The sequence below is a fragment of the Miniopterus natalensis genome, chromosome 5, assembly GCF_054644295.1.
Source record: "Miniopterus natalensis isolate mMinNat1 chromosome 5, mMinNat1.hap1, whole genome shotgun sequence".
Taxonomy (NCBI): Eukaryota; Metazoa; Chordata; class Mammalia; order Chiroptera; family Miniopteridae; genus Miniopterus; species Miniopterus natalensis.
Genome location: NC_142085.1, coordinates 57,263,671 through 57,278,299, shown reverse-complemented (window position 1 = coordinate 57,278,299; position 14,629 = coordinate 57,263,671). Strand labels below are relative to the sequence as shown.

Sequence of the window (14,629 nt, the reverse complement as noted above, 5' to 3'; positions counted from 1 at the left end):
GCCCGAGAAGGCGGCGCGCGGGCGGGGCCCTCCCGCCTGGGAAAGGCTAGCTCCGCGGGCGCCCGCACCGGCGTAAGGCCCCGACCTCGGGCTGCTCAGCCCCCAGGCCCCGCCCGAGTCTCGGGCCAGCAAGCGGAACCCGGCATCCGCGGTGCCACGCCTTCGGGCACCACCCAGCGGGCCTGGGCGGGCCCGGGCCGCCCCGAAGCGGGGACGGCGGTAATGAGATGCTAATGCGGCGCGGAGAGAGCCTCGGCCGGCCGCGCCCCGCGCGGAAGCCCACAGCCGGCAGCACCCGCGGGCCGGGCGGACCCCGCGCCGCCCAGCGCCCCGTCCCCTCTCCGCGCCGCCGCCGCCGCCCATTCCTCCGCCCCCGCCCCCGCCGCCGCGCCCGCCCGCCCGCCGCCGGACAGGCAGGAAGCGGCCCCTCCCGGCTCCGGAGCCGCCGAGTAAGTTGTCCCACGGAGCGCGCCGCGCTCCCCCGGCCCGCGGCGGGGCGCGGATGGGAGGTGGGCGCGCCTCCGGGACTCGCGACCTCGGGCGCTCGGAGGCCGCCCTGCCGGCTCCGCCCGCCCTCCTCGGCCCCGCGCCGCTCAGCCCGCTCCCGACTTTGGGGTCCGCAGGGCGAGTGCCCCCCGCCGCCCCCGGGGTCCCGCCCTCTCCATCCTCCCGGCGCTCCAGCCGCGCGCGCCCTAGCCCGGCGTTTCCAGGCCGGGTCGCCGCTCTGTCTCGGGTTTGCCCCACACTCCGCCACCCCGAGGGACCTCTGCCCTCGCCGTCGCGGAGGACAGAGGTCCCTAGTGCAGGCGATTCGCTGCGGGCGGCTTGAGTCTCCTTCCCCTGCCTCGGCCCGGCCCTCGGCTCTCGGGCTGCGACCCGCGGGGCCGCCGGGGGGCGGGGTGTCGGCCCCGGGGACCCTCACCGACGCCACGCCCCTCGCCTAACTGCCCCGGCGGCCACCCGCGCCCCTCCCGGTGCCAGCGTGAGAAAGCCCCTCCGCACGCCTCAGTCTGCGTGGGGGGCCGAGCCAGAGGGGGGACAAAGGGAGGCCTTGTTTCGGGAAATTCCTGGGAGAGCGCCTAAGCCCACGGGCACGGGGCGGGTCCTGGGTGGGGGTGGGGGAGCCGGGAGGGGCGACCCCGGCCGCCGTCGCCCCCGAGCGCCCTCGAGGGCCCCTGAGGAAGGGCAAGTCTCACACGGGAAGTGCTTTTGACCGCAGTGAGTCAGAAACAGACCCAGTGCCCGCTCACCCGGGCCGCCTAACGTGCAACATCCTCCTGCTGCTCGCGGAGGTAGTTTGGGTGGTGGGAAGTGGAACCTTCGCGGTCTGGTTACAGACCGTCTCCCCTCCGTCAGGAGGAAATCACGAGTGCGAAGGAGAAAAACTTTGCCCCGGTGTAAGACACACCCCACGCCTGCGTGGCACTGGGGCCACCGAGGGGCACCTGGCACGGGGAGGTGCGGGAGACTGTGTGCCTAGCAGCTGGGTTGCAGGTATTCGGTCTGCCCCAGTCTGCACCGCAAGGAAAGCTCTCCTTCCGGCTAACATGCCCTGTCCACGTCTGAGAAATTACCCCACGCCCTGCTTTCTGCCCTGTGGGCTCCAGAGATAGAGCAGGGCTTGGACATCCCTGGCAGCTTTATCCACAAGGGCTCTCCTGTGGGCCAAGCTGGTGGCTCCCTCTCTTCTTGCATCCCTCCTGTGCCCAGGACTGTTGATTTTTCATTTCCAAATTTGGCAGATTTCACTTGGAAAGAATAGCAGCTGTCTCTGGAGCAGATTGGGAATGGGCTGGGAGAGAGGAGCAGAGCCAATCAGGGGTGGCCCTGGAGCTCCCTGGGGACACCAGCCTGTTTCTTCCCCTCCCCTTCCTTTTCCCTTCCTCCTTCCTCCAGCCTCCTCTCCTCTTTTTCCCTCCTCTCCAGTAGCCACGTGCTTCTGCCCAGCTGCTCCCTTCCCTGAGAGACCCAGAGGCCTCCATGGCCTCACCCACGTCCACCAACCCAGCACATGCCCACTTCGAGAGCTTCCTGCAGGCCCAGCTGTGCCAGAATGTGCTGAGCAGCTTCCAGGGGCTATGCCAGGCCCTGGAGCTGGAGCCTGGTGGGGGGCTGCCCCAGTACCACAAGATCAAGGCTCAGCTCAATTACTGGAGCGCCAAGTCGTTGTGGGCCAAGCTGGACAAGCGAGCAAGCCAGCCCGTCTACCAGCAGGGCCAGGCCTGCACCAACACGAAGGTGAATACACGGTGCCTGGGATGGGGCTTGGAGAGAGGAGGGAGTCAGAGGAGGGAAATAGGATGCCATGCCCACACTGTCTTGTGTGTTCACAGTGCCTGGTGGTGGGTGCTGGACCTTGTGGTCTGCGGGCTGCTGTGGAGCTGGCACTGCTGGGAGCCCACGTGGTACTTGTGGAAAAGCGCACCAAGTTCTCTCGCCACAATGTGCTCCACCTCTGGCCGTTCACCATCCATGACCTTCGGGCGCTCGGTGCCAAGAAGTTCTATGGGCGCTTCTGCACGGGCACCCTGGACCACATCAGTGAGTAACACCTGGTGTACTGATGGGGCTGTGAGCCTGGGTCTAGACAAAGGCGAGTAGGGGGCTGCTGGGCCAGCCAAGAGGCAAAGTGGACAAGATTCAATTCATCTAGGTGACCCTTAGGACTCAGGTCCTTTATCTGTAAAATGGGCAGTTGGACAGAATGATCTGTAAGACTTCCAGCTCTGACCAGGTGCACACTGGTACTTGGGGAGGCTTTGCGGTCCTGGGTCCCTGTTCCTAATGTCCTCTCCCTTCCAGGCATCCGGCAGCTCCAGCTGCTTTTGTTGAAAGTGGCATTACTGCTGGGGGTGGAAATTCACTGGGGTGTCACCTTCACTGGCCTCCAGCCCCCTCCCCAAAAGGGTAAGTACTTCTCTGCTCCTGAGAACCACCATCTGCCAAGGACATCTTGGCCTGTGGAAGAAAAAGGATGGGGTTGGGAGTCAGTCACATCTCCCTTTCTAATAGTGTGGCCTTGTGCAAACTACTCGGAGCCTCATTTTGAGCATCTGTAAAATGGGAGTAACATTCCCTTCCTTCCTTCCCTACTTTCTACAGGAAGTTGTAAAGGTATAATTTGGCAGTGTGTCATTGCTTTCTAAACCATAAAGCCCTTTAACACATTTATTTAATTATTTCACTGGCTTGTCCTGGGAATATAGGGGCCCCTTCAGACTCCTACACCTTTGTGCTTCTCACACCATTTGCCAGGGAGTGGCTGGTGTGCCCAGCTCCAGCCCAATCCTCCTGCTCAACTGGCCAACTATGAATTTGATGTCCTCATCTCTGCCGCTGGAGGTAAATTCGTCCCTGAAGGTGAGTGATCCCTTTCCTTGAAGAAATCAGCATCTTGAGCTTCTCTTGGGCCTTTCTAGGCTGTTATATCTCTGCCACTGCCTACCTGCCCCCACCTCTAGGCTTTACAGTGCGAGAAATGCGTGGCAAACTGGCTATTGGCATCACGGCCAACTTTGTGAACAGGCGCACTGTGGAAGAGACACAGGTGCCCGAGATCAGCGGTGTGGCCAGGATCTACAACCAGACCTTTTTCCAGAGCCTGCTCAAAGCTACAGGTCAGGGCCCCTCTGTCACACCGGTTCCCCTCCCCTTGCCTGACTGGGGCCTGGCTCCTACCTCTCCTGCCCACCCAGACCTGTCCTCAGTCCACAGAATCTTGGCAGCAAAGAACCTGTGCCCCCCGGGGATTCAGCATGCACAGCCCCACTTTGCCATCCAGCATGACAGGTCTTAGAAATCTCTCACAAAATGCGTGGATTTTGCTTTGTGCTTTTTAAATATATGCTTTAATATATAAACGATATAAATTCAAAATGAAATTGGTACTTCAAGTAGATGCCCTATGTTTATTTTGGCTTTGTACTGGCCACACCCCTTGGGGCGTGCACACCCGAGCTCAGGAAGCCAAGCTGTCATCCATAAGCATGTGACCATGTGGTACTGGTCTCCCAGCTGCTGCCCCACCTAAGTTCCTCTCTTTGCTCCATATCCTCAGGCCAGGGACAGATGGTCTATTGTGTCATCATAACTCATGGGCTCCTGTGTGGGGGGCACTCACTGTAGACAGAGAGGTCAGGCTTGGCTGGAGTGTTTGGAGAGGTGACACATAAAAGGAGGAGACATATATCCTGCCCTCTGCCCTGCCCCCCAGGCATTGATCTGGAAAACATTGTATACTACAAGGACGACACACATTACTTTGTGATGACAGCCAAGAAGCAGTGCCTGCTGCGTCTGGGGGTGCTACGTCAGGTGAGGCCAGGCCAGGCAGGGAGGGGCTGGGCGGTGGGCCCTGGGAGATGGAGGCCAGACTTCGACATAGTCTGCCCCACCCTCCAGCCCTGGTGTGGAGAGAGCTGCCCTGCCTCTGTGCTGACCTGTCCTCCTCAGCTCCACTCCCCTAGGATTTGTAGTAATCTGAATCACACTCTGGGCTAAACACCTTATACCCGCCACAGGCCTACCACAGGAAACTCCATTAGGGCAGGGGTTCTGTCTCTGTCTCTTTTGTTTGCTCATTAGTCCCAGCGCCTAGAATGGTGCCTGGCATGTAGTAAGCCCCCAGTAAGTATTTGCCGAATGAACTAATTGAACACCTACTATATGCTAGGTACTGTGTTGAGAGCTTTATATGCATTTTCTCACCTAATTCTCATGAGGACCTAGAGAAGTTAAGTGTGTTATCTACATGATGGAAAAACTGAGGCTCTGAGAAGTTTAGTGACTTGTCCAAAGCAAGTGTATGATAACAGTAATGGTTCTAGGCCTCGGGGGCAGGGTGAGGCCTGGCTCCCCCAGCAGCAGGGTGAGTGCTGAGGAAGGGGCTTGAGCCAGGGAGGCAGGACTTTCAAATTCTAGGCCCAGCTCAGCCTTCAACTGCTGTGTAGTCTGGGGAAGCCCTTCTTGGGGCCTCAGTACATACACCTTCTACACTCAAGGAGACAGGCTGCCCAGTTGACGCTGCTCCTGATCTGTTGGCCTTGTAGGACTGGCCAGAGACCGACCGGCTGCTGAGCAGTGCCAATGTGGTGCCCGAGGCTCTGCAGCGCTTTGCCCAGGCAGCTGCTGACTTCGCCACCCATGGCAAGCTCGGGAAGCTGGAGTTTGCCCGAGACGCCCGTGGGCGGCCTGATGTCTCTGCTTTTGACTTCACAAGCATGATGCGAGCAGATAGCTCTGCTCGTGTCCAGGAGAAGCATGGTGCCCGCCTGCTGCTGGGGCTAGTGGGGGACTGCCTGGTGGAGGTGAGGGGACAAGTTTCCCTGATTGGGGAGGAAGAGGGGCTTTCTGGTGCTTGGAGAAACAGGGACTCCTTTTAAGAAGGCACAGGGGTTCCATGATTGGGAAGGAGTGGGGGAAAGGGTTTGCAGCTAAGGGCTGCTTGATGTGGTGAGGAGCCTCCTCTGCTATGACCTTGGGGGCATCTGGGCTTGGACACTCCTGTTGGACTCTGAGCTGCTTCCTATCCTTCTGACCCTGCAGCCCTTCTGGCCCCTGGGCACTGGAGTAGCCCGGGGATTCTTGGCAGCCTTTGATGCAGCCTGGATGGTGAAGCGGTGGGCAGAGGGCGCTGGGCCCCTAGAAGTGTTGGCAGAGCGGTGAGGCCTGAGTTAGGGGATGGGGCAGGGCGGGAAAGGGCTAGCTATAGGACAAGGGGGCGGGGTGCTGGGTGACTAGATGAGGGCATGGACAAAAGAGAATAAAAGAAAGGCCTGGCAGTTCTTGAGGGGTGTATGCTGATGGGTGCACCTTCACCCCTTCCTCCCCAGTGAGAGCCTGTACCAGCTCCTGTCACAAACATCCCCGGAAAACATGCACCGCAACGTCGCCCAATATGGGCTGGACCCAGCCACCCGCTACCCCAACCTTAACCTCCGGGCTGTGTCTTCTAATCAGGTCAGAAACCCTGGCACTCCTCCCAGACTTCCCAGGTCAGGCCCCTCCTCTAGGTCAGGCCTTCCCTCTAGACCTGCCCAGTCACTGCCCCTCTGGGTTAGCCCTGCCCCGGGAGGGCCCTCCCTGTGGGCCCATGGGGGTGTGGTCAGCCTGCCTCGAGACCTGAAGGGGGCTGCCTTAGGTGCGAGACCTGTATGATGTGATGGCCAAGGAGCCCGTGCAGAGGAAGAATGACAAGACTGATTCAGGAAAGCCCGACAGTGGTAAGCGGGCCTTCCTCCAGGGCCATGTCCAAAGTGTTTACCAACCAGTGAGGCGCAAGCACCAACCTAGAGAGCAGCAGCCCTGGCTGGAGCAGAGCGCTGGAGCATTGTTGGACGGTGGGGTGGCTTGGGGCACCTGGGGAGTGGAGGGGCGGCAGAGCACTCAGCAGCAGCCATTTGCCAGTGTGTGGAAGTATTTCAGCACTTCAACAACTGCTACATCCACAGCAGCTGAATTTGCCTCTGGGCCTCCCATGCCCCTCAGTTCATAGCCTGCTGCTGTCCATGTGGCTAGTTCATTCCCTCATTTTATTCCAGATTTTTTTTTTTAATGAGAAAAATTGGGATGAAGGAAGTACTGCTGACAGTGTTAGGTTGGTGTCCTAGTAGGGGTGGGGCCCTGCCTCCACCTCCCATACAGACCCCACCCCCAGCAACTGGGCTGTCTGTGAGCCACGGGGCCTTGAGCACAGCACAACCTCCTCTCTCAGGGTCGGTGGGCACACAGGAAGAACTGCTACACTGGTGCCAGGAGCAGACAGCTGGGTACCCTGGTGTCCATGTCACCAACCTTTCTTCCTCCTGGGCCGATGGGCTGGCTCTGTGTGCCCTGGTGAACAGGCTGCGGCCTAGCCTGCTGTGAGTTGCAAATTAGGCTCAGGGGTCCCTGGCAGACCATACCTCCCTTTCCTGCCGCTGCCCTCTCTCTACTTCAGGCAGTATGGAATGATGGGGAAGTCACTGTGCAGGAGTTAGCACACCCACTTGAGTCCCAGCGCCACCACTTGCCCAAGTCACTTCACCTCCCTGCCTGACTGCCTGCCCACCTGCCTAAGAATCTTATAGGAATCAAATGCATTCATTAGGGTCAGCTTTGTGAGCGGTGGCGATCCCCAAGGCCAGAAGGTTGTCACTGGGTGGTGGTGATGGGGGGGTAGCACAGAAAAGAATAACCGTCATGCTTTCTCCTTCCTTTGCACTCCCCCAGCCTCTCCCTTTCCCTCCCCTACTGCTCTCTACCCTCCCCTCTCCCTCTTAGATGGAGTCAGGCTCTAGTCTCCCATTGGTTTCTCTCCCTGATACCCCACAGGGAACCCTCAGAGCTGCAGGGGATGGGGGCTCTGGACGCGACTAGTTGGGCCTTGAAGATGGCAGAGCATGAACTGGGCATCACACCCATGTTGTCCGCACAGGCAATAGTGGCAGGAAGCGACCCACTGGGCCTCATCGCCTACCTTAGCCACTTTCACAGTGCCTTCAAGAGCGCACCCCACAACCCAGGTGACCTGGATGGTGGGGCACAGGTGGGGTGAGCAGGGGTGTGTGGGGGTAGGAGGTGCCCTCTGAGGGACAGCCTGGGCTGAAGCTGGGTACCCTGGGCTGAAGTGTGGTTGGTCTACTCCGAGTTGGCTCCCCATCTACCCTAACACCCTCTCCCTGCAGGCCCTGTCAACCAAGGCTCCCGGGGGACCTCCAGTGCTGTACTATTCCTTGGCAAACTGCAGAGGACCCTGCAACGAACCCGGGCCCAGGTGGTCTGGGCAGTGGTTCCTAGTAGGGGTCTCTGGAGCGGTGGGGAGGACATTCAGAATGGGGGAAGGGAGGACTGGGGGCTGAGCCCCATGCTGAGCGTATGACTTGTTACAGGAAAACGGGGAGGATGTAGGTGGCAAGAAGCCACGCCTGGAGGTAAATACATGCAAGGGCTGGACAGTCCCCAGCCCCATGTTCTGGTCCCTTCCCCAGACACTTTCCCATGTCCTGTCCCCCCATACCTTACTTCCCACCCAAGGTCCAGTGCTTTAAAGCTCCCCCCATCCAGTCTCCCTTCCTAGTCTCACTCCCCTTTCATCTGCACACATCCATTCCCCAGCTGGTCTTGCCTCTCTACCTCCTGACCTGAACACTTACCTCCTTAGGTAGAGGCTGAGACCCCCAGCACTGAGGAGCTGCCTGTCCCAGAGTCTGGTGTACCCCGGACACCCCCGTTGCAACACCAGGAGGTGAGAATGGGGGCTCTGCCTGCAAGCAGAGGCTTGAGGTCAGGTTGGGGTTTCAGGGGTAGGGGATAACTATCCAGCTGACACTGTGGCATGGGGATTGGTGCAGGCTGGTGGCGAGGACGTGTGTGCACTTTGTGGGGAACGCCTTTATATCCTGGAACGCCTGTGTGCCAATGGCCGTTTCTACCACCGGAGCTGCTTCTGCTGCCATATCTGTGAGGCCACACTGTGGCCAGGTAGCTATGGACAGCACCCAGAAGATGGTGAGTGGGCCCAGGAGGCCTCGAGAGAGACTTTGGGCATGGCCCTGCCTGGATGCAAGGAGTTTGAAGGTGGAGGGGAACTGGGGTGCTGGGCATGAGGTGGAAACAGGCTCAAGAGATGTCACTCTTTCCCTGAGCTCATATCTCTGTCTCCTCCAAAGCCCCAAATGTGGGGTTGTAAGGAACCAGGCGGCTAACAGAAATTTACCTGCAAATACAGAGTCCTGTCGTCCCCACCTTCTCCGATAAACTGAGTCTCGGCACTGTGCTGCCTTCATCTGATGTCTCTTCCCCCCTCCACCCTTCCCAGGACATTTCTACTGCCTGCAGCACCTACCCCAGTCAGGCCACAAAGAGGATGGCAATGACAGAGGCCTTGAGAGTCAGGTAAAAGCTGTGAAAGTGTGTTGGGGATGGGGACAAGGGAAGGGGTCTCGCCACGCCCAGCAGACTTTGCAGGGGTACCTGAATGCTCTGCACTGGAGTATAATCTCCACGAAGGTAGGGATTTCTGTGTTGTTTCACTTACTGTTGAAGACCAAGAACTAGAACATGGTCTGACACTGTCCAGTCAATGAATGAACTCCAGGGCCCACATTTGTCTAAAGAGGCAGCCTCAACCCCACGTTGGCCAGGTCACTGACCAGACCACATGGTGGCTTTTCTAGGACCTCCCCACACCAGGCGAGAATAACATGCCATCCGGCCCCTCAACTCCAGCTCCCATGGCCCCCCAGGAGGGGGCCAGTCCAGTCCCAAGCCCCAACCAGCCCACCCGTCGGCCTATCCGTCTCTCCAGCCCAGAGCGGGAACGGCTGTCCTCCCTCAATCTGACCCCTGACCCTGAAGAGGAGGCTCCGCCCAAGCCCCCCCGCAGCTGCTCTGCCCTGGCTCGCCAGGCGCTAGAGGGCAGCTTTGTGGGCTGGGGGGTGCCAACCCAGACCCCTCAAGGTAACTGCTCTGTTGCTCTGCCAGATGTGCTGCCCGGGGAGGGGTGGGGAGGCGGCTCTGGGGTTCCTGAAGGGGAACGCCAGGGAACGGAAAGGGCAGTGGTGGATGCCAGGCCATGGCCACTTCTCTGCCCAGTTCTTATGGCCATGGAGGAGGAGGGGGGAGGGCACCCCTCCTCCAGTGACGAGGATGAGGACAACGACGAGGATGACAGGGAGCCTGCGGCTCTGGACCCCGCCACGGAACAGGTGCGTGGGGAAACGGCCGCCTACCCCACCCGCCCAGGAGGAACCTGCAGCGTGTTCCCCCAGCCCTGCTCCTGCAGGGTCTTCACCCAGCCCGACTCCTTCATAGCTAAGCTTCCATCTCTCCTACCAGCACACCCCTCGCCTCCAGCCCAGGTTCCTTCCCCAACCCCTGCCCACCCCTCGGCCCTGCCCTGACTGGCCTGACCCTGCTGTAGGCTCTGCTGACCTTCGCCAAGAACTCAGGCACCATGGACAAGTACCCGACATGGCGGCGGACTCTGCTGCGCCGCGCTAAGGAGGAGGAGATGAAGAGGTTCTGCAAGGCCCAGGTGAGATCCAGGGGCTCCCAGTTCTGACAGGGTCAGAGTTGCGGGGGCCAGAGCTTCTCTAGTGCTCCATTCTTGAACAGTCCAAAGACTTCTGGGCCTCTTGTCTTGTACTCCTCAGGCCATCCAGCGGCGACTCAATGAGATCGAGGCTGCTCTGAGGGAGCTGGAGGCCGAGGGAATGAAGGTGGAGCTGGCCTTGAGGAACCAGAGCAGTGAGTGAAGACGGGAGGGCTAAGCTAGGATGCCCCTTTGCCTCCTGGCACCGTGTTCAGCCCCCAGCGATCCCTCAAACCACTAGGCTCTGGCCCACAGCAGGCTCGTCCTCATGCTCAGGACTCCTCACCACCCCACCCCCCTTCTTCCTTCTCATCAGGTTCCCCAGAACAGCAAAAGGCACTATGGGTACAACAGCTGCTACATCTTGTTGAGAAGAAACACAGCCTGGTGAAGGAGGAGGCTGAGCTCATGATCAAGTAAGGGACATGGTGAGGTGACAGTGGCCCTCGCCAGGTCCTTGGGCACCATGGACAGCTGTGCCCCTTCTATCCCTGCCTTCCACAGGGTACAGGAGCTTAGCCTGGAGGAGAAACAATTGCAGCTGGACCAGGAGCTACGAGGCTACATAAACCGGGAAGGTAGGCAGGATGTGGGGAGTGGCAGATATCATGGGGCTGGGGTTTGTATGATCCTCGTGATGTCAGATACTGACCAAGCAACACAGTCCTCTAGTCAGAGTCCCTCTGAGGCAATTCAGGAGGAAGCCAGAGGAAGGGGCTCCAAGCCCCTACTCTGCCTTCAGTTCAATCAGAGCTGCACATTTGGGCTTTCATGCAGAATTTCTTTTTAAAATATGCTGCTGTGAAACAGTGCTAGAAAACCACTGGTGTTGACAAACCTAATTTTACAGATTAGGAAACAAAGCTCAGGTTGTAGAAATCACATGGGCCAGGTTTAGGTTTTCCTCTCTAGCCTCCCTGCCTAGTTCTCTAAGCTTCGTCTTCTCACTTCAGAATCCCTAAAGACAGCTGCCGATCGGCAGGCTGAGGAGCAGATTCTGAGGAAGCTGGTGAATGTGGTGAACCAGCGAGATGCCCTCATCCGCTTCCAGGAGGAGTGCCGGCTTAGCGAGCTGGGATCAGGGCCAGGAACCCAGTTCTAGAAGAGGGTGGGCTGCCTACCTTCTTCTATAAAAGACCACCTCACCCCAGGACAGTGCGACCCTGCTCATCTGGGCTGCCTAGGAGAGGGCCTCACTGTTTACAATAAAAATGTTTCTGCCACCCGCAGGGCTTAGGCTGCCTGCAGATGGGAGGTGGGAGTGTATAGGGAAAGCAAGAGATGTGTAGGAGCCTGAAGGTCTACATTGTGACAATCAATTGCTGTCTCTACAACGAAAAAGACAGAGCAATCAAAGTGTCAAGCTTTATTGGTCCTCAGCCCTGTCCCCCTCCTGATGCCCCAGGAACAAGGCTGGCTGAGACACTGTGCCCAGGTCCTGGGCCTCCTTTGCCTTTCCTAGCACATGCTGGAGCTCAGCCTGGGCCTTACATAAGCCCTTGGCCTCCTGCATGTGGAAGATGTAGACTGCACCTGCCCCCAGCATCAGTCCTATGCTGGGGGTCCAGAACAGTATGGCAACTTCCCTGATCCCTCCTCCAGCAGCCAGGACACATAGCACTGCCAAGAAAAGCAGCCCTAGACCAGTCATATAGCCAGCAAACGTGGCCCACCAACGAGCTTGAACTATAGCCAGATCCAGCTCTGTCAAGGCCTCCCTTAGCACACTGATCAATGGCGACCTCTCTGCTGGTCCTAGAACAAGGCAGGGCAGTGGGGTAGAAGAGAGGGTCAGAGTGGAAGGGCTGCCTTGTGGCGGGGAGGGACCAAGGGAAAAGGCAGGGGTGACTCACCGTGGGTAGAACTGGGGTTCTGCTGGGGTGGGCTGTGTCTCACACACAGAGTAGCCATCAGGGCCTCGTGATCAGAGAAGGGGGAGCTACTGTGAGGGTCGTGGCCCGTAGTAGTTTTGAGAGTCTTACAGGAGATGTAGAACCCAGAAACTGCCTGGGAAAAGTAAAGGCCAGAGAGAAATTTATATCTTCCCAGAAAACCAGCTCCTGGCTATCCCATTCTCCAGTTATCAGTGAACTAAGACTAGACTAGCTAGACAAAGGATCAGCACAGATTGGTGAGAGATGAAAAGACACAGTGGGTGAAGGCACATTATGGGGAGAGGCCTGACCTTATAAAGCACATAGTCGATGCGGATGCCACAGGGAAAGGGCTGCAGCTCCTTCTGGTTGACATAGCAGTTCCCAGGTACCATTGTACAGCCTTCTTCAGAACCCTAGATGAACAGTTGCCTCGTGCCAGAATGTGGGAAAAGAAGGGAAAGAAGCTGGGCATCCAGGTGGGGAAATAATCAGGTAGGTCCTCACCTTGAAGTCTCGGGTCTCAAGGTAGGCATCATGCAGCCCTGTCCACTCCTTCAGCAGGCGGCAGCCCAGGTCCTTTGGGTGTAAGTTGAGGTCCCCACACAATAGAACCACATCGGCCTTCTTGGATGTATGGCTGGGGGAACCAGGTGAGTAAGGCAAGAATTCTTTCTTAGCCAGCTCTATCCCATTAGTGGAGCTCTGGCCACTCCTCAGCCCCTGGACCCCATCCCACTTCCCTTGTCAAGCCCAGGCTCACACACTGGATGAAATGGGCCAGTTCCCAAGCTTGGGCCACACGATGTGCTAAGTAGATGTCCTTCTGTCGATTGTACTCTGCATGGAGCTGAGCAAGATAAATGAGATTACAGCAGATGAGGCTAAAGGTCCCAAGGGCAGGTCTAAAAATGAAACTTGTATCTGTCACTTGGCATGGTGCTTGGTGAACCTTGCCTACTGACTAGTAGATCCTGCCTCCACACTTCACCCCCAGGCAGCCCAGCTAGAGGAGTCCCATCTCTTTCACAGGACCAGGCTGCCTGTCCCAGCCCTAAGCACTGCCAGTTTCACTCACATGGGTCACGTAGACATTGAGCACCAGTCCACTGAGATGGAGTACCAGCAGCCCCACAGCCTTCCCACAGAACCAGTCACCATGATGGATCTGCAGGCAGGAGGGGGCAGGAACTCAGGGCACTGCTAAGCTCTTTCTGCCCATCCCCTGCAGCCCTAGGAGGGTGGTGGGGAAGGGAGGTGGAAGAGGTCAGAGGTCAGGCATACCATGTAGGGGTAGCCATTGAGAGTGTAGACATGCTGGGTGAATTCCTGGATTGGGTGTTTGGAGAAAACACAAAGGCCACTGCCAATGATGCCACTGAAACACAAGGCCTGATTAATAGCCAGAAAAGCAGGAAGAGAAAGAACCAGTCTTCTTCCCTTCCCTTGTCTCAGCACTTATCAGCTACTTTTTTCTCTCTCTCTCCTGCTGGGACCAGCCCTAGAACACAGCTCAAAGCAACAGCCTTTGTGGGACGAATGACAGGGTGACCTGATAACAAGGCTGAGATGAGCTGAAGAGCTAGCTAGGATCTTCCAGGTTCCACCCTCTCCTGCTTCCGCACCAGGAAGAGAGGGTGCTGGGAGAGGGAGGAGGGTGCAGGCAGGACAGGGTAGGGCTGGCCAGGGTCAAGAGCCTCTAGGTCAAAACAGGCTTCCAGGCCAGTAGCCTTCTCACCTCCTGAAGTAGTGTGCATCTGGGTAGGTGGGCAACAGCTTCTGTCTCAGGTACTGGAAGTCCTGCTCACTCCACACCTGGGGGAAGGGGTGAGGTGGTCGGCCTGGCTCATTCCCCAGAGGGAAAGTCTCCTGCTCCACCCCCACCCCCGCCACCCCTCCTCTTATCCAGGGTTCCACACCAGTTCCACACAGCCCACCTCCTCCAGTAGAGCTAGGTCGAAGCTCTCCATGTTCAGAAAGTCCCCCAGGCGCTTCATGCGGTCTGCTCGGTGCTTGCTCACGTAGGGAATGCCCCTAAGAACAGAAAGGCCAGGGAAGGTGGCTGCTGGGGGTGCTCGGCCCTCCGACACCACTGGAGCTGGGGCGAGGTGCGGGTTCTCCCAGAACCCCGAGATCGTAGGACAGGGGAGAGCCCTGGCCCGGAGGTGAGGATGGTCGTCTCCTTCCGGCTGTGTGGGTGCGAACGGGGCTGTGGCCCCAGACCCCGCTCCGCGGAAGCACTCACCAGCAGTTGAGGTTAAAGATCCTCAGTCGAAGGGAGAAGTTGGGCTTCATGGCGTGGACGCTGCGGGGGTTCCGCAGCGACAGCCGCGGTCCGGACTGGTGCGGCCGGCGGCGCCTCCTGCCGGGGCCGTGCGCACAGGTGGTCGGCCCTGCCCCGCGCCCCCCGGAAGGCCGTGGCGCCGGAGGCCCCGAGGCTCAGGCCTAGCGCCGGGCCTCGCTACCCGCCACCCGCCGCAGACTCCCGCGTCACCCGGGCAACCGGCCCGCCGGCCCAAACCGGATGCCCACCTAGCCGGAAAGGCGATCTGCGGCGAAACCCGGGAGCTGGCGGGAGGCAAGGGCCGCGCGCGCGGGGGCCCGAACGGGCGGCGAGCCGGGCTGAGGCACAAGGGGCGCGGGGCTCCCGGTTCCTCTTCCCCGAAACTCGTCCCTGGCCTCA

The 14,629-nt window shown here is 59.0% G+C and overlaps 2 protein-coding genes across 3 annotated transcripts; one reads left to right on the top strand and one right to left on the bottom strand.

Annotated features, from left to right (window-relative positions):
* Positions 1–396: 396 nt before the first annotated feature.
* MICAL1 (microtubule associated monooxygenase, calponin and LIM domain containing 1) lies at positions 397–12,081 on the top strand. Of its 2 annotated transcripts, XM_016217529.2 has the most exons (24): positions 1,930–2,238; positions 2,334–2,541; positions 2,803–2,907; positions 3,256–3,360; positions 3,462–3,617; positions 4,214–4,314; positions 5,049–5,306; positions 5,545–5,660; positions 5,832–5,958; positions 6,140–6,221; positions 6,713–6,860; positions 7,312–7,502; positions 7,665–7,753; positions 7,869–7,910; positions 8,141–8,224; positions 8,331–8,487; positions 8,798–8,874; positions 9,156–9,438; positions 9,574–9,686; positions 9,902–10,015; positions 10,134–10,227; positions 10,389–10,488; positions 10,577–10,650; positions 11,026–12,081. In XM_016217529.2, the coding sequence occupies exons 1-24, from the start codon at positions 1,981–1,983 to the stop codon at positions 11,172–11,174; spliced, it is 3,231 nt and encodes a 1,076-aa protein (XP_016073015.2). In that variant the 5' UTR covers positions 1,930–1,980; the 3' UTR covers positions 11,175–12,081. The 2 variants fall into 2 exon arrangements, with proteins under 2 accessions (XP_087673670.1, XP_016073015.2); XM_087817544.1 differs by adding an exon at positions 397–449 and having other exon boundaries at positions 1,927–2,238; positions 10,389–11,088.
* SMPD2 (sphingomyelin phosphodiesterase 2) lies at positions 11,424–14,541 on the bottom strand. Its single transcript, XM_087817545.1, has 11 exons — positions 14,479–14,541; positions 14,192–14,308; positions 13,884–13,980; positions 13,685–13,761; positions 13,231–13,324; positions 13,025–13,114; positions 12,714–12,796; positions 12,454–12,586; positions 12,258–12,362; positions 11,926–12,079; positions 11,424–11,827 (listed from the first exon to the last, which is right to left on the bottom strand). Exons 2-11 carry the CDS (start codon positions 14,239–14,241, stop codon positions 11,439–11,441), a joined length of 1,272 nt encoding a protein of 423 aa, XP_087673671.1. The 5' UTR covers positions 14,242–14,308; positions 14,479–14,541; the 3' UTR covers positions 11,424–11,438.
* Between the last annotated feature and the right edge of the window lie 88 nt (positions 14,542–14,629).